This window comes from Charadrius vociferus, unplaced genomic scaffold (genome assembly GCF_000708025.1).
Source record: "Charadrius vociferus isolate BGI_N301 unplaced genomic scaffold, ASM70802v2 scaffold282, whole genome shotgun sequence".
In the NCBI taxonomy this organism is placed as follows: Eukaryota; Metazoa; Chordata; class Aves; order Charadriiformes; family Charadriidae; genus Charadrius; species Charadrius vociferus.
The window spans coordinates 7,277,644-7,296,311 of NW_009647731.1; the positions used below are offsets into that span (position 1 = coordinate 7,277,644).

At 36.3% G+C, this 18,668-nt stretch overlaps 1 protein-coding gene across 1 annotated transcript in view; it reads left to right on the plus strand.

The window, feature by feature from the left end:
* ATRNL1 (attractin-like 1) overlaps positions 1–18,668 on the plus strand; it is a 580,396-nt gene that overhangs the window by 128,349 nt on the left and 433,379 nt on the right. The window contains exons 10-12 of the mRNA XM_009881641.1: positions 4,571–4,826; positions 11,093–11,276; positions 16,315–16,469. Of these exons, the coding sequence (XP_009879943.1) occupies positions 4,571–4,826; positions 11,093–11,276; positions 16,315–16,469 (595 nt within the window). The remainder of the gene's footprint in view (positions 1–4,570; positions 4,827–11,092; positions 11,277–16,314; positions 16,470–18,668) is intronic.

An 18,668-nucleotide genomic window follows, 5' to 3' on the forward strand; every position in this document is an offset into this window, starting at 1 on the left:
TATTTTAGATTTGGAGCCTTTATTAATTTGCAGAAGTTAGTGCTTTCATGGAGATCCTGACTTTCTTCACCACTGCAGCTCTAAAGATAAATACACATTGAAAGACTTTATTCTCTTTTGGGCTTCTAAAAGAATTTTTCCCTCAAATTGGCAATTGGCTTAGCAGCCTGAACTTTATATTTGTTTACCAGAAATCCCAAGATTTTCTTGTCATTTGTTTAGTCAAACAGAGTAAGTGACTTTTCAAAGTTGTGGTGGTGTTTTTTTTTATGAAAAGTATTTTTACTTTTACAACTTGTATATTGTTCATGATCATCCAATGGATTATTTTGTTATTGGTTGTAACAGAAAAATAAGGAAGGGCCTCTCCAGAGGTGTGCCTGTATTAAAAATTTGTTTTCGCAGAATCACAAAGAATAGTTGAGGTTGGAAGGGGCATCTGGAGATCATCGTGACCAACCTCTCTGCTCAAAGCAGGGTCAGCTATAGCAGGTTGCTCCAGACATCATCCAGTTGGGTTTTGAATATCTCCAAGAATATTCAGTTCCACAACGTCTCTGAGGAACCTGTTCCAGTCTTTGACCATCCTCACTGTAAAAAGAAATGGTGCTTTTTTTTTTTTTTTACATTTAAATTGGATTTCCCGTGATCCAATTTGTGCCTGTTACCTCTGGTCTGTTCATTGGATAACAGCTGAGAAGAGTCTGGCTCCCTCTTTTTTTACCCTCTCCCACCAGGCATTTAATTTTATTTGAATTATTTGGTTATTTAAAAAACTACATTCTCCAAAGATGATGGTGATATCAATAAGGTGAAGAAATTAAGAGGAATTTTACTGCCTTAAATTTTCTTAATTCTTCCAGCAGGCTTTCCAAATTGTGACAGTTCAGTTTTTCTCCTGTATTTGAGTTGTTATCCTGTTTCTATTTTGGCTAGTTGCAATGTATGTGTCAATCAGTACTCTATAAGAAAAATACTAGATCAAATAAATGTTTTTGTTTTTTTTTCTCTTGAGAGATGTGATTTAACTGTTTTGTTCAAATCCTGGCTTTGGTCTTATGATTCCTGCCTTGTGCTGTCATCCTCTCTGCCCAATATGCACAGTCAACTATTTACAGATCATATACCTTTTGTTATCTTTCTTTATCATTATGGTTCATCAAAAACTTCTACCGAAATAATTTTTCAGGGGGGAAAAAAGCTGATTTGATAAAATGGAAACATCTATTGGAAAGTTTTGGTTCCATTGAAATTAACAGGAGCTATACTGGCTGTTTTGTTGGCATGCACCTGAACACTTGCTGAGAAACCAGCTGATGTGATCAGTAGGTGGGAATGTCATGAATGAGTGAGCTGCCTACTTGTTTGGTTTACAGCAAGAAATATCTCATTTTTCCTGGAATTCCCTATTGAGCAGGAACTCTGAATTACAAGTTCAATATACAGTGTAGTTTTATATACTTCAATTTGCATATGGTAGTATTTATATAAATTTTTCATTGAAACAACACAAGATCTTTAAAGGTTTTTTTAATTTCTTAGATAATGTTATTAATGTTAAGTAATATATCTAGAACGACCAAGGTTAATTTATTGAGTAAACGCTCACCTTCACTATCTGCCACTGTGATTAAAAGTGTTGCTTTTGACACGTGGTATCAAAACTTTAAAGTAGGAGTGTGTTGTATCTTCTTGGTGCTTGTCTGCCTATTGTTTTGTTATCTGTTCCTTGGACAGTCTGCCTCTTGGTCTTGTCCCTCCTCCAGGCTACGGAGTTAAAAATTTTAACATCTTCCATCTGGGCAAGATTCTTGACACTTTTGTCACTAATTTCACAAGGACTCTGTTTTATACTTTCTATTGTTGGCTTTCATTTCATTCCTCTTGTGGTATGCTATCTTATTATAAAAAAGTATTTAGTGTACTTTATGCACTTAAAGGTCAGCAGTTTTTGTGTTTTAGCACTCTTGAAACTATATTTTGTGTATTGTGTCTGTCAGCTTCACCTTTAGCATATACCTTGATTTATATTTAGTTTAAGTAAGTTATAAGGGTAGTATAAGTTTATAAGGGGATTCCTTCTTTTCTTTCACAATCTTTAGGTTGCTCAGGACCCTTTGCACTTGAATCCTTAATACAATCTCTCCTGATTCGGCTTTCCAGATAAACGTTCACCTTTTTGTGCCTAGTATGTTGTTTTTGTCCTGTATGCGTGTAACATTTTTTTCATTCTGTCTTTCTTCCACTGGCTTTGGTCTGTGAGCCTTTCTTTCTCCATGATCAGCTGATTGTCACTAACTTCTGAAGTGTTTTTCAGCACCACTAGGAGCTGCTTAATCTCCGAAATAGCCCTGAGTGAAGCTTAGTTAAATCTGTTTTTGTGGTTGATAAAGCAGTTGTCATGACCTTCTTGTCTTATTCTCTGTGAATAGTCTTGCGTAAAGGATCTGCTGTGTCATTTATAAAGATTGTTCCTCACAGAAGTGTTCTTTTATCTGAACTTTGAATCATTTAAGCAGAACTGTGAGGAGGACTTTCTTGCTGTCAGCTGTTGGAGTAATCATTTCAAAGTTCATGCAACTCTTTAGGTCACTTTTTTTTTTTGGTGTAGTGTCTTCCCTCAGTGTCAGAAATCCTTTTTTTTTTTTTTTTTTTTTCAAATACTGTTATACAGCACCTGCAACTCCCTAATTAGCTCCCTCTTTCTCTGTAGTCTGTTATCTGCATTTAAAAATAAATAAATAATTAGTCTATGTTAGTGATGCTGATTTGCCTTTTGAGATCTATGTGGCACTGTGATGAATGACCCATATAGGATTCTTTTAAGAATATTTTGTTCAAGCCATTCCTTTGGATCAGTGCATGGCCTCCTTTTGGTGGCTTTTGTGGGTCTTCACCAAGCTCTTTGAAATGTTTTATCCCATACGAAGAGAATGGGTTAAGACAGGTATATGTGTATAATCCTACTACAAATTGCTACTGAAAGATGTGAATATCTTTTGTTCGAACACTGTCAGTCCAAACTAGGTGGTAACACAGTATTACTGCACAGGAGTGATTTCGATTCCAAATCTAGAGCTGTTTACCTGCTTCACATGAAAAATATAGTTGAAAATCTTGCAGAAATTTCAAGTGTATTCTTGAAGACAGGTCAGTTTGGTCAGTCATGTGCTGGCTAATCTCTGAGTAATGAGGCAGTGTTTCATGTGGTCCTGGACTCTGTTGTTTACCGTCAACTGTAGGTATATAGACAGCATTATAACCCTCTGAAGCCTTTGTTTTGCTGGACTAAATAGACTGTCATTTTACTGATCATCTATATTTTAGCTGCCTGCCAGTTTGAGTTCATCTTTCTTGATGCATATGATGATAATAGCACGTGGTTTCTATTTAGATACCATCAGCTCCTTGTACAATGTCTGAAATTTCTGCATGGTTGATCCAAACTTCTTACATTTGGTAGTTTCTTTATCTTCTGGTCTCTTTTTCTGAGGCTCAGTGTTCCATTCCAAACAAAGTTTTGAGGTACTGAGCCTGCAGCTTCTTTTTTTTTTTTTTTTTTTTTTTTTTTTTTTAGCCAGGTATGATTGAATTTAGGGTAAACCCTAGAGTACTACATTACAGTATGCAGAAGGTAATTGTCTACTGTACAAAGACCATGCAGATGGGATGCAGACGGTATGTGGTTCTGGTATGTCCTAGCAAAGACGACGTATAGTTCTTAGAACCAGAGGCAGTCTTTTCTACCCAGGATAAACTGTCCTTGAGTCAGTCTGTGAAGCCAACAAGCTGGAATTTGTCCTGTGACTTTGTATGCCTTGGTTTGCAACTCTAAGCGAAGTCTGAGATTTAGTAGGATTTGTTTTCAGTCAATATTTAAGCAAATCATTCATTACTTACCAAAACAGATGGCATTGCTGTTTAAGGTATGTGGTTCGTGAAGTCTGGAAAATCTGTTTTGCTTCCCTTTAAAGGAACTCAAAGTACTCCCCTATGGGATTTGATTTTAGCAAATGTGTCCAAGAGGATGCTGTACACACATTCTCCCTTTTCTTTGGGCTCTGATGACTGTGAATTTTCTCAGGACTTAAGTTACTTTGCTATTAAGAGAGAATGTGCTGTCTTGTGCACGTGCTGAATTAAATCGCTGTAGACTGAGTGTGTGGAAAATCACATTTTAATTCTGTGAAGTGTTCCTTAAGAAAACAATATAATATCCTTTCTGTTTAGGTTCTTTTTTTAATAGAATGCTGCAGTATGAATTAGAAGAGCCATGTAATTAAAGTTTTTCTGCTTGAAGTAATCCGGTTGAGATTCATTTTGGTGTAATTTTCATGGCTGGGTTTATTTTTCAGAGAAATAGTCTCCTTACCATCATTGTTGGTTTAGTTTAAATGTCATTGTCTGGGATTAGTGTCTGATGTTGAGCTGGTTAATGTAAGATTAAATGTGAAGATTTAAATCAGATTGTTCAGTTATGAAATATTACGCAGCACAGAAGTATGCAGTTCAGATGTTATCTTTTTGTAATCCATTATTTGTTTTCTCTTCTCCTTTCCAATTTTTACAGGAAGACATCTATATGTATGGAGGCAAAATCGAAACAAATAATGGCAATGTTACTGATGAGCTGTGGATTTTCAACATACGCAGTCAAACATGGAGTACCAGGACTCCTGCGGTACTTGTCCATGGCCAACAATATGCTGTGGAAGGTCATTCAGCACACATAGTGGAGCTGGACAGCAGAGATGTGGTTATGATTATAATTTTTGGATATTCTGCCGTATATGGATACACAAGCATTGTACAAGAATACTACGTCAGTAAGTCACTGTCAAATAATTTTTATCATGTACTGATTAAAAAAAAATCCTGATTTTTTTTTTTTTAAGTGAAGAACATTCCTGTTTTCAGAAAGAAAAAAATATCTACTTTGCAAAATAAAGAAAACCTCGTATCTTTTCCTTCAAATTAGGTAGATTGGGTTTCTTGTTAAGCAATAGCATTTCATATATGTTTGGAGTATAATGACTTTGGCTATGTGTTACTGCATATATAGCTGTGGCGCTCTAACGGGGGTAAAGATTGAAACAGAAATTCCATGCAGTGGTTATTGTTGTGATGAAACTTACTTTTTTCCACAAGCTTACTGGTTTTAACACTGAGTAGATAGAGTAAAAAAGATTAAGTAGAGCAAAAAAAGGAAGGGCAAAACAGAATGCAATGAACAGTGCTTACTAAAATAATTTGGTTATTTTGAAGGTTCTTTGTTGCTGTGATACTTCCAGTCTGATTTTTGAACTGTAGTAACTTAGTTCATCATTATAAAGTGTATACATGTTGCTACTAGAGGAAATAAGAGAAAACAAACACTAATTTTTGTAAATAACCTGCCATGTCTGTCAGGGATTCCCCTTGAGAACTGCAAGCTTTTGCTAGGGGGGATTTTAAATACTAGAATGAAATAAACCAAGATTATTTTTTTTTAATCGTATACACGGTACATTTCAGATATTATTTCAATAGAATAAACATGAAAATCTACACCTTCTGATACTTTTTTTTGAAGGAATATTTATATACCCACTAATTAAAATTATAATCTTCTGTTACTTTTTTGATTCCTTGTTTTCTATAGAATTGATCTGAATCCCTCAGTTATTTAAGCAATCACAGAATGCATAATACAAAATTTCAAAGTAATATTTATATTTTAATGCTATATTTTATTTGCTTCTTCACACACTGTTTATTTAGTCTGGAGTAGAAGTACCAATATTATTCTTGCCTATTATTATGGTTAGTTTAATTATGAAGTGGGGTACATGATTCACTTTGTAGTGTTGTGTCTGTTGGGTTTTATTGCTGGTCTTATGGTTGAAATGTACAACTTGTTCTTATTTGATTTTTTTTTTTTAATGTTGAAGCTATGTTTGTGGTGGATTAATAAAACAGGCTATAACTAAGCATGTATAAAACAAGCAAACAAAGAAAAAAACCTCCAAACCTTTCATACCGTGGCAATAAGCTTTGACTAGGAGAAAGCACTTACTTCTCTGGCAGTTATTATGGGTCTGAATTATTCTCAAGCTTTTATGTCTCCTTTCTGAGATGATAATTTCATCACATACCAGTGAGAAACTTAGTTTGTTAGAGAAAACATGCTTCACATGCATCAAATATAAAGGAAACTTGTAACGATATAGGGTATTACTGTGGAAACCCATTGATTTCGGTGAGTTTACTTATGTGATGAAGGATTATTGGCGCATGCAGTGCTTTGCAGAACGTGGTCTATATGCTGTAACGGAACCATTTCCGCCGTGGATAATTCTCATGTTTCATTTTACCTCATTGCGTTTCCCTCTTTCCCCTCCTCTCTAAGTTAGATGAATTTCGTGGTAAATTTTCCTGAGTTCTGTGTCAGCTGTAGCATTTATCTACAGTTTTGCAGCTGTAGGATCATTTTTAACCATAAAATTCCAGATGGTGGTTTGAACTAAGAATGACTAGGTTTTGTGGGACTTTAGCAGCTCAGAATCCAAACTCAAAAGACATGGGAAGTGATAGCAGTATTGCTGTGAACCCACCTGAATAGGAAAGACAATTTGTAATAAGAAAGGGCTTTTGACATTATGGAAAGAAAAATTAGAGTCCAATTTTCTCTCTCTACTTGCTTTTAAAACATACATTGCCTTAACATTTCCAATTGTACTGCCTTAACATTTCCAATTGTACTGCTTTATTCTTTTTAAATGTTATGAGCCGTGGCTTTTAGTCCTAATGAAGGCTATTTTTTCGAGCGTTTACCATATGCTTACTGAAAGAAAGAGACATAGAAGAGGCAACTAGCCTTTGTTTCGTATGAATTGAAACTTCTAGTGATCCGGTCGTATTAATGAACTTTGAATTTGATACGTGGAATTCTGGTGCTAAAGCCTTCTTTACTTACTGTGACCCTGATTTCTGTGGGGCCTGGGTCAAGGAACATCTAAAGAAGTTTTAATTATTTGTGGATTCCCTAGCTTTTCACATAGTTACGTAGTTCTTCTTAACAAAATGGGAATCAAATGCGTGCAATCAAATTGCATCAAATGCAATTTCTCTGACACTGTCTGATTAGTCAAGAAAGTAATTTCTGTTTAAAGTCGAATTCTGGAAAAACCAGATATGGTTTGCAGGCAGACTTTCACTATGCAAAAGCATCGGGAATTCATTTCTACTCCAGAGGTATGGTGGTTGTTGCAGGAACAAAAGAGCTTCCTGTTGTCCTTTCTTGCTGTACCTAGACTTATGACTTTTGAGGAACCGATAAATCCTGGTATGGGAATTATGTGAATGATTTTACTAACTTGAACCATAAAGCTTTTCTGGGTTACTCCCCAGGAAAATTTATTTCCCTTTAGGTTAGCAGTACCTCATAAACCTTCTAAGAATGTCAATGTGAGTCTCAAGGTGAAAATAATAATAGTGTTTTGTTTTAGCTGAGTTTTATAAAAGCTCCTTATGTATTAGGAAACTTCTGAATAAGTCTTCTGTGACTTTATTTTATTTTTTTAGAAGACAGAGAACTGTTTGGGTTAGCAGAATATCACTATTTTTAGGCTGAATTTTTTTCATGACTTTAGAAGTAGGTTATAGGTTGCTTTTGTTTAAATATTTTTCTTTGAAATAGCATTAAAAGAAATGGCCCTACGGTGTAGCATGTCTTTCCTCTTTTTTGTAAGTTAGCATGAACTTCATGGTTGCTCGAAAAATTTTAAAGTTTGTCACTGCAATGAAATGAAGATGGCACACTGAGGTGCTTCTTGGACCTGTTCTTTTTACCTAATTTGTTTAAAGGTGGTATTGTGGTAAGGATGGATCAGGCCAATGGATCTACCTTTCCTTGGATATTCTTTAGTGGATTTATTACTGCGTATTAAAACAAAAGTTCTTTTCAAACATTGTTTCAGAAACAACTTTATCTCAAAATGCCTTTGGGATATTCTAGGTGAGATTTCACCAGTGCCTGGCTACCTAACCTTAATCCCTTGTTCTAAACCTTTGCATGTTACTGAGGTGAGATTAAGGTCTGTAATTATCTGGATCTTGTGTCTCCTCCCTCTAGTCTTTAATGTCAGCACTATGGTTGCTGTTCTTTGAAATATCTAACCAGCTTTGTTTAAAATGCTTGCTACTGGGTCTGCAATTTCACTTGCTGCTTCTGTCAGAACTTTGGAATGGCATTGTACTCCTAGCATCTGTGCATTAAATTAATGAGTTCAGCTTCTCTCTCACCTGTAATTACTTCTTCTGTTTCCATATTTTTGTAGATGCCCTTTTTCTTTTTTTTTTTTTTCTTTTCTTTCACTTGATCAGTCTTCTGGGAATGGTCATGGTAAAGCTGGACATGAAGTGTGTAATTCTGTTTGACAAAGGTGACCAGAATATTGCAGCCTGTAACTGTGTCCAGTTGTTTAGTATCTGACAAATTTAATTACTTGAAGTTGTCATAGTGACTTGCCTAAGCATTTCAAGAGAAACTTTATGTGGTAGAATTCTCTGGAACATTCCCTAGATATTGATGAAAAATGTCAAATTACAAATGAAAAGAAGCCCCTGGACTGATTGGAATGATATTCTTTTTTGTCATTTTATCAAAATTCATTTGATCTTATTTTTACACTGTTTGTTAGACTTACAAATTGAAATCTGGAAATAATAATAATAAAAAATCCTATTTCCTTATTTCTGGTTTGTTTATCCATAGAGCTCTTTGTACATTTGGATTTTTAAGCTGTTGAGGGCGCAGAGTTTCGCGTGACTGATTTGGTCAATCAAGTACTTAATTTGATCTAATGACAGGAAGAGTGGGATCTCATTGAGTATGAGAAGAGTTATGTAAATATCTTCAATAAAAATTGGATTTCTGTCTAAAAAAGATAGGTGAAGATCCATATCACTGAATTGTTTTTAAAACAAAAAACCCAGATCATATGCATAGTAATGTCTTTAAATTCAGACAGAAGTATATTTCTGTCTGAATGATGCAATATTCAAGATGCTGAAGAAGCATGAAAAAGATCAAAACTGAATATGTACATCTCGGTATTCAATAATCAGGCAGACTTTTGTTTCAGAAAGATGTTGCTGGACCTCTTCTCAAATTTAGGTACTTATCCATAGCACATGATTTCTATTACACAAGAAGGAACAGCTATTCATATCTGTGCGCAAGTCATGTAAAGCCATGCAATATTCAATTTTACCATGACAGTGTTCTAAATACTACATAAAGCAGTCAGATATAAATGCAAAATCTGCATATGATCAACACCATTGTGTAAATTTATGTGGAGGAACAGTGATTTTTCCCTGAAAAGTATATGTGCACATCTTTAGGACTAATCACTATTTACAGGAAAAAATGAGGATGGTGTTAGTGATAGAGGGGTGTATCTGCAGGTTGACTCCTCACCAACCCTCTTACATAAATTGTATCATGTAAATCTATTTGTTAACAAGGTAATGTGTACGCAAAATACAGTATTTGTACAAATTTGATGTTTGTGTTAAGAGTTGCAGTTCTTAAAAGCTTGATAAAATCCAGCATGGAGATTGGAATAAAATACTAATTACGTTATACTGCGTATAAATAATGTAAATACACTGTGTCAGATAGAAATAGTATATTACATAAATATCAGCATTCATACACAAAAAAAATCAGCACAAGTCTTCCAGTTTAATCTATAGCTTCTGTAAGCACTCGTTACCGGGAAAAAATGTAACTTGCTTATAGAGGCAGTGCCTGAAAACCATATAATGAAAGTAGAATAGCAACAGTAATAACTGAAAGTCATGAGTCTTTTCACTGAAGAGAAGAATCTGAAGGAAAAAGAGGTAATCTTAAACTACCTACATAATATCAGATAAAAATTGAAATGGAACTTAAAAGAACTTTCAGATAAAGCAAGGTGTATGGTGTTGTATGCTGTCCTTGGATAAATAACTTTATGATGGCAGCCAATTTAGGTTAAGAATTAGGAGACTGCTTGATTTTTGGTAGTCCTTGTGCATGCTTTCTATTCTTCTGACATAATCTTCAAGAGGCTATAAGTGAATTATTTATTCCATTTCACATCCGTAGAACTGGCTGTGTAGGCTCTTTTGAATAGTCTGGCTTCTACAGGAAATACCTCCTGGCTTGCTCTTTTTGTGGCTTATGTCATCAGCTGGGAAGATGGAGGGGATAAAATGGAAATTTCGGGGCCACAGGCAACAAGAAGTCACTTAACCTCTCTACCTTTTTCATTGCTGTGGTAAAACAGTTTCCAGTTGTGTTTTATTATTCAGTCATAACAGCTATTGTGAATGGTTTTATTTGGGGTCTCTTTTTGCAGTTATTAATGATGTGTTATAAAATATGGATTTAAGTGCCAGCTTAACGAGCTGCTACCAAATTATCCTTTTGTGAGTTTTCAGCAACCGAATAGGTATATTTGCAGTTAAATAACTAAGAAAAAGTAGTTGGAAACTGATTTTAGCTCAATACTTTTACAATTTACTAGCAGAGTGTCTATCTGTATCCATGTGTACTTTGAGCTACCTTATGTTACATGCTTCTCACAACTCACAGCAGCTCAGTTTCTGCCAGGCTTCTCCAGTTTCCCCCTGATTAAGTACAGGTGTTCCTAATGCAGCTGCAGTAGCTGGAGCACTGAATTCTCATCAGCCATCTCTGGTGGGACAAAGTTAAGGTTGAGTGAGAATGAATTGTAACTCCATATTCCATATTTTTCAAAAGGTTTGGGCTTTTTTCTCTGTTTTGGGTGTGTGCTGAACTCACACATGGGAGTGTATGAGATACTGCCCAGCACCTGTAACAACGACGTATTTTTCATTTAATCAAGAATAGCAGATAAGTCTAATAACATTATCTAATTGCAGGTATTCTGATACATTGGTATAAAATGACTTAAAACAAGTCCCTAGTTATTGCTGTATTAAGAAGTATACCGAAAAATGATTTTGTATACTTAAAACTCTTAGTATTGTGTTTTAGCAACAGTAACCCTTAAATCTGTCTTTTGTGCATCTGTTCTAGGATCTAATTCTTGGCTTGTACCAGAAACAAAAGGAGCAATTGTGCAAGGTGGATATGGCCATACTAGTGTCTATGATGAACTGACAAAATCTGTTTATGTCCATGGTGGATACAAAGCGTTACCTGGCAATAAATATGGATTGGTGGATGACCTTTACAGATATGAAGTTAATACTCGAACATGGTAAGTGGTATTTATAACGTAGGAAACTAAGTTATTTATTACTGAAAAAGAAAACATAAACATAGAGTAAGGTTCTAGTAAAGTTGTGTAGGCACTGCTGTATCCTTTGCATGTTGCAGAACGGTACACTATCTGCAACAAAATGGAAGAATTGTGGTGAGGGATTAGACTTTAGCCACCAGATTAATGGAGCTACACATCGAAGGAATGGTAGAGAGGAAGCTTTGTGCATGTTGTACACATTAAGAGAAGGTTCTCCTATCCAGACACAACCACTATGCAGAAATAATACACGTGTACTGTTCCCACATGGTATGAATATACTGCCGATGCACATTCAAGTACCTGTTAGATAAATAAGATGAGAAATCTAAGAGCTGTGGAAGGATATTTTTCACAAAACTGTCAGAAATAAGTGAGAAAATTCCTGGTATTGTATAGGGATTCTTAGTTATTAAAGTTCTTGGTGTTTCTGTTTTTCAGTTCCTTGTTCCTCAAGTTGTTTGTAACTTATGAACGCTACTTATATGTTATGTATAGAAAGTGACCTGAAATGTTTTTTCTTACCTTAGAGATGATTCGAGATCAAGAACTATTTCTCGGAACATTTTATTCTTGCAATTTAGTATTTTTGTTGAGCACTAATGACTTAACTTTAAGCACACAAGACTTGTTCTCAGATGTTGGAAACGTGGGTTTGATTTCACTGAGGATCTTGTTTTTTGAATGCCACTAACTCATGGCACTTGGAAATATTATTACAAGGGTTTTCTGTCCCCTTTAATGTATTTTTAAATTGCTGGAATTTTAATGCTCTCTTATTATACTCTATTCTTGGAACAAAAGTGATATTGTATCCTTTGAGGGTCTGTTCAACAATATAATAATTATTGGAATATTTTTGTTCATTCTTCATATAGAAGCATTCATTATTAGCTTTTATCTACTCTATACTAACGTGGTATTCTCTGCAGCTTCTAGAGAACTTAGCTCTTATTTCTTTCATGAGTATTACACTAGAAGTCAGCTGTACTGTGGGACTGAAAACTGGCTGACAGAATGGGGTAATGACACTTACATGGTAATAAAATGTTTGTTGACCGTATCTGTGACATCTTATAATCAGTTTTCAAAGCACTCGGTGAGGCAGCTGAGCCTGAACGTACCACAGGCTAGGTGGGGTATGAGGAAGAGGTGGAACCATGATGGCTTTCTCATGCCATGGCTTTTTTCACACTCACCATTTGCTTGTCCTCGCTGTCTCTGTGTTTCTCTTGCACTCGCTCACTCTCTCTATTTCTCTGTCTGTTCTCACTGAGGTTCATATACTTCACTAAGGCTTGGCATACAAAGCTGGTGGCTTGTTGTATTCAGTGGCATGTGGGGTTTCATTTCTTCGTATCACTTAGGCATAAGCTTTATGTTTCTTGGTATGTGAGGGGGCGATATCTTAATTTCTAATGTGGACATTATTTCTAATATATTATGGAGAATTACAGTGTGTGTAATACCTGCATTGCTTTGCATTACTTGCATGCTGCTGTGGTTGGCAACTGGGGGGCAATGTGGTGCCGGGCTTAGATAATAGTCTCAAACAGTGGAAGCACCTGCTGGCTCCTGCGTATTTCTGTTACCATTACAATATCATCCTGCTGCGTCACTTGGCATTGGTATAGTTAACATGGACTAATGTTTGCGGATACACGTATATGTGCATAAATAATGAATTCAGTGTAAAGTGTGCTGAGACTCTCACATAATTTGCATGAGGTTGATATGTGTTGGAGAGTTCTGAAGATTGCTCTCATCAGTGATGCTAATGAAAAGTGAAAATCGTGGCCAAATTAACAAACTTGGTCTGTATTGCACTTCCACTTCTGTTGAATCTTGGGGAAAAGCTCTGTCATCAGGAGGGATGAAACTCAGCACACAATATGCAAAAATTAGACAAAACCCCCCAACCCTGTGCAATGGGCTGGGGCAACGCAGTAGGGTGAGAAGTGGAAAAGTGACTATCCCACAGAAAAACTGCAGAGATTGCTGTTATATCCACCATGGGAAGGAGAGAGTCCTTAGTGTTCTTCAGAACAGCGTATGGCTCCTTAGGCCTTTAGTGATCGAGACAACTATTTGTAGACCACTGCAAGGCAGGATAATCAAGACAGAGCCTAGTGTATAGCAATTAATGTAAGTTAGGAGGTGGGAGCTGTAGAAAACTGGTAAAGCCAAAGACAGAAAGAAATCTATCATCTGAATGGATAAGGACAACAAGTTCTTAGTATATTATTGTTCCTTCAACTCATAGCAGCAGTATTTTTTCCATTACTAGTTAAAAATAACTGTTAAAAATAATGTTGTGTTCTATTTCCTTGTCATTCCTAATTCTATATGTTGTTAACTGATGAGTTGAAACCAGATATCATGTTTTTCTGGGTAGATACCATAAATATTCTGTATCAAGCTAATTCCTTGTTGGAAAAACACACACATTCTATTTGTGTGCTGTTTTCTATGGTGCTCTATTTTCTAAGCATATTAAGCAGAAATACACAATCAAAAATGCAAGTCACTTAACAGAACAAAAAAAAGGATTACAAGTAGAACCACATTGGTGGTGACGTGAAGAAATTATTTTATTGCATTTTGAAGCAATAAAAATCATTTACTTTCATCTAGCCTTTGGTATTTCCCTTGTTTGTTACTTTCTAGGGATAGGGCGGAATCTATTTAAATGACGATATGGGAACTTAGGTTTAACACCTTCCTCTCAGCTTGTTTAAACAAACAGTTTAGACAAGTGGTCTGTGCAGTGTGTGGGGAACTGGCTGACAGGCTGCACCCAAAGGGTGGTGGTAAATAGCTCCTTTTCAAACTGGCAACCTGTGACAGGTGGGGTCCCTCAGGGATCGATATTGGCCACAGTGCTGGTTAATATCTTCGTAAGTGATCTGGATGATGGGTTCAAGTGTACTTTGAAGTCTGATGATACCAAACGAGCGGGGAAGTGGACACTTTGGAAGGGAGAGCCACCCTGCAGGAAGACCTGGATAGGCTGGAAGAGTGGACTAACAAGAACCTTACCAAGTTCCAGGATAAGTGTAAGGTCTTGCAGCTGGGACAACATAATCCAGGAGTGCTGCACAGGCTGGAATCTACCCGCCTGGGGAACAGCTCTGTGGAAAGGGACCTGGGGGGCCTGGTGGACAGCAAGCTCAATAAGAGCTAACACTGTGCTGCTGCAGCAAAGAAAGCCAACAGGATGCTGGGTTGCATCAACAAGGACATCACCAGCAGAGATAAAGAAGTCATTATCCCACTCTACTTAGCACTTGTCAGGCCATGCCTGGAATACTGTGTTCAGTTTTGGTCCCTGCTACACAAAGAAGATGTGGACAGGCTGGAGAGGGTCCAGAGAAGGGCCACAAAGATGATCAAAGGACTGGGAAGCCTGCAACATGAGGAAAGGCTGAGAGAAGCCTTGAGAGAAGAAGGCTTAGGGGAGCCCTTATTACTATGTTCCAGTATTTAAAGGGTGGCTACAAAGAAGATAAAGACTCTGTTTTTACAAGGAATCACATGGAAAATACAAGGGGTAATGTGTACAAATTACTCCTGGGGAGGTTCCTGTTGGACAGAAGAGGAAAGCTTTTGACAATGAGAACAATCAGCCATTGGAATAATCTCCCCAGGGAAGTGGTGGATTCCCCATCATTGGACACTCTTGAGATTCAGTGGGATGGGGTGCTGGGCCAACTTGTATAGACTGTGCTTTTGCCAAGAAAGGTTGGACCAGATGATCCTTGAGGTCCCTTCTGACCTGGTGGCCTATGATTCTGTGATTGATCTCTTATCAATTAAAGAATATCTTGAGTTTATTGATTAATTTACATCATTATGTCAAAACAATGAGACCTACTTTAAACCCTCTTCCATAAAACCTATGTTGATGTAAAAATAGTGAACAAACGTTATCAGTATTATTCAAGAGAGAGAGTATTAGTCAGTCAGAAGAAAGATTGTCATCAGTATGCGCGATACAGGAAACAAACCAGTTTCATTCTAGGTGTGGGCAGCTTGCAGTAACACGAGTGAAAGAGTCTAAACTTGAAAACTGTTCGATTACTGAGAGAAGTAAAAGGTTATTAGGGGAATGCAAATAATATTCTGTACTGGTGATCTAATCAGCTCTTCACAAACATGTCTATAGCTGGTCTGCTTAACTAGTTCAAGCTGGCAAAACCCACAAATGGTAAGATTTATTTGCTGTGATTGAATCAAGTTTGTATTCTGTTCTCTCTACTATCCCCACACCTGCCACTTTGAAACGGTAGTATTGATAGCTCTTGGCTATTGTTGGGCCCACGTTATTGCTCTGGCACAAAGCAGACTGCACAGACAGAGGCTAAAATGAATGAAGAGAGATCAGAGACTCAGTGAGACTCAATGTGCATGGACTTTTTTTTGGTACTGATATTCTGTATGTTTGAGTCTGCCAGCCTGAATATGAATGAAGCAGTGCAAGTGGTTTTGATCATTACTAGAGTGGCTTCTACCATTTCTTTTCCAGGTCTGAGTGTTCCATTAATAAAAAAATACCCAACACTTAGCATGGTGTAAAGATTCTTTTAACCTTGTAAAGACTTCTTTAGTGCATTTCTTCAGCAAAAACCCCAACGTGGCTAAGAATATATAACAATAGGAATTAGTAATATGAATGAGTTTTCAGTTTTGAGTAAAATGAACTGTATCATTATTCACTTCTGAAGAATGTAAACATGATGTAATTTACTTCTGATTGTTATTTAACAAACTGGATTTTTAATTAAAAAAAAGCATGATGTTTTAAATGAATGCTAAGTATATTTGTTGTAACATGAGAGAATTCATAACCTTAACCATCAGAATACATTTCATCATATTTACTAATAGCGTTAGTGTATTCCTTGTACTTTGAATTTTTTTTCAACTAAATATTCTTGATGTGTATATATAGTTTCTCATGTGCTAGTATGTATTAATTTATTCTCATGTTTTTTAGGACTATTTTGAAAGAAAGTGGTTTTGCAAGGTATCTTCATTCAGCTGTCTTAATCAATGGAGCTATGCTCATTTTTGGTGGCAACACTCACAATGATACTTCCCTGAGTAATGGTGCAAAGTGCTTTTCTGCTGACTTTCTTGCATATGATATAGGTATGTATTGTATCTTTCTCATTTGAGTTTTAGATATCACTGTGTTACTTTCTCAAGTCCAGCTAATGTGATCCTTTAAAGTCTTGATCCCAAACACCTTCAAGATATTTATAAATTATATTGTAAAATTAAAACTAGGCTTTTGTTCCGTAATAGTATTAATTTTTTTGTTTGTGGGACAAAACATAGTAACTAAAATGATCAATTTAAAAAAAAATGTGCTTAATACTGTCTTATAATATGAATAGCAGCTATGTTGCTTAAAAAATTGCAATGAAAAGGGCTCGGCTATTTGTGCTTAGTTTCATGGGACAGAAGACAGTCTTAGAAGGATGGTGCTAAAAAAATGTTTACTTGTGAAGCACCAGAGCCTGCTAGTATGCAATACAAATGTCAAAATACAGAATGCATTCCCAGTTACCCGAGTTTAACAGTAGAAGTGAATAGTAACAAAAGCACCCTGCAAAACTTTGCTGACAACCAGTTGGGAGGAGGCTGGACTGTCATTCAGGAAGAACGAGATGTCTGGAAATGACAGTTAACATGAGATAATGGAACAGAGTGCGAGTCATACACTTAGGAAATGATAAGAATTTTCCCCTACAAACTGAAGGCACATTGCTGGAAATGACAGTGGCTTGTGTGTCTGAGTGAGGAGCGGTATGTGGCTGTGGAAGTGGGCTATGTTGTCCTAATGAAAAAAGGAGAGAAACATCAATGCAGTTCTCAAGACCCTGGATATTTTTGTAGAATTTTGGCAACACACATTTAAAAAACCAAACAGGCCTCCGCGTGGTGAGTGGTATTAATGCTGACTGAAGCATGAAGAGCCTTTAGAAGATAATAAAAGGGTGTGGTGTATTTAATTTCACGAGAGAGGCTGAGAGCTGAAAAGATTGTTGTTTATAAATATATGATAAGAATAGACTTTGGAGAAAAAGTGTTTAAGGTAAAGGACAGTCTCAAGACAAGACTAGATGGCTGTAAGCTTTCAGTCTGTAGAATGATTCTAAACGTTAGAGCTGTGCAGTTATGGAAAAGCCTCCCTATAGGATTCTGGAGGCTGTAAATCTGAGGGAATTTAATGAGCCCGTAATGTGTTTCCTGTCTTGTTTACTGCCACTATTGTTCTTACCATAAATAGTTTTTCCCTTCCCTAATGTTCATGTCCATATTTTATGCATAGGCTGCAAATATAAACACACAGGTCACATGTGGGCCAAAAAGCACAGCCACTTGTCCTGGGAACTAAAAATTGGGAAATGTGTCAGAGCACTCCGGGAAACGGACTTGTGGATGATCCTGTTGAGAATAGCTTGTGGATAGTGCCTGGATTTATTTTTGGCAAGCATTTATCATCTGAATACAGTGGTAGAAGAGGGTGAGAGACATGATCCTTTTTATAGGACTTACTGATGGCTCTTTACGGCTTTGTGTATTGATATCAACCGTTCTGCATTTGCTGTCATAAGAATACAATCAGTTAATTAAGTACTGGGAACATATATGTGCTATTTCCTGCCAGTTTCACTGAGCGTGTGAATAACGCCTTTTCAGAACAGTTGATTTACCCCCCCCGCCGCCCCGTATCCCTGTATTACGTATTCTGTAGGTTCTTGTAGGCATCTGATGCTGTGAGCTATTGATTTTCTTCTCACTTCAGTTTACATCTGGTTTTAATTTTTAATGAAATAGAGCTCCTCCCTCATTTTACGGGATAATATTACTTATTGGTCTACAATTATTTGTAGAATGTGCACTTGAGAAATAATAGTATGAGTCCCAGGATCTGAGTAAGTGTAACTTTCTGACTTACACCAGGAGTATTTTATCCCACTTCATGAAAATGTTGTATACTGGTTTGTTTTTTGTGTGTGTTGTTTTTTTTTTTTAAGGTGGGACAATATTTTGCTTTTTTCTAGTTCATGACAATATTTGTTATGGTATTCGTATTTTCTTGCAATTCATGTTCTTCATGTGTTATCAAACTGATGAAGGACAGAAGAAATTGATGTAGTAATTACTCTTTTAAAGAAGTTTTAATCTATGAAGATTGATTTGATTCAGACTTAATCTTCTGTATTATTCATTTCACCAAATTAAAAACACAGTCTTGCAGCACACATTAGATAAAGACATACTTTTCCAGGAAACGTTAAATACTTATTTTACTAAGAAATAATTATGGAATGGGTATAT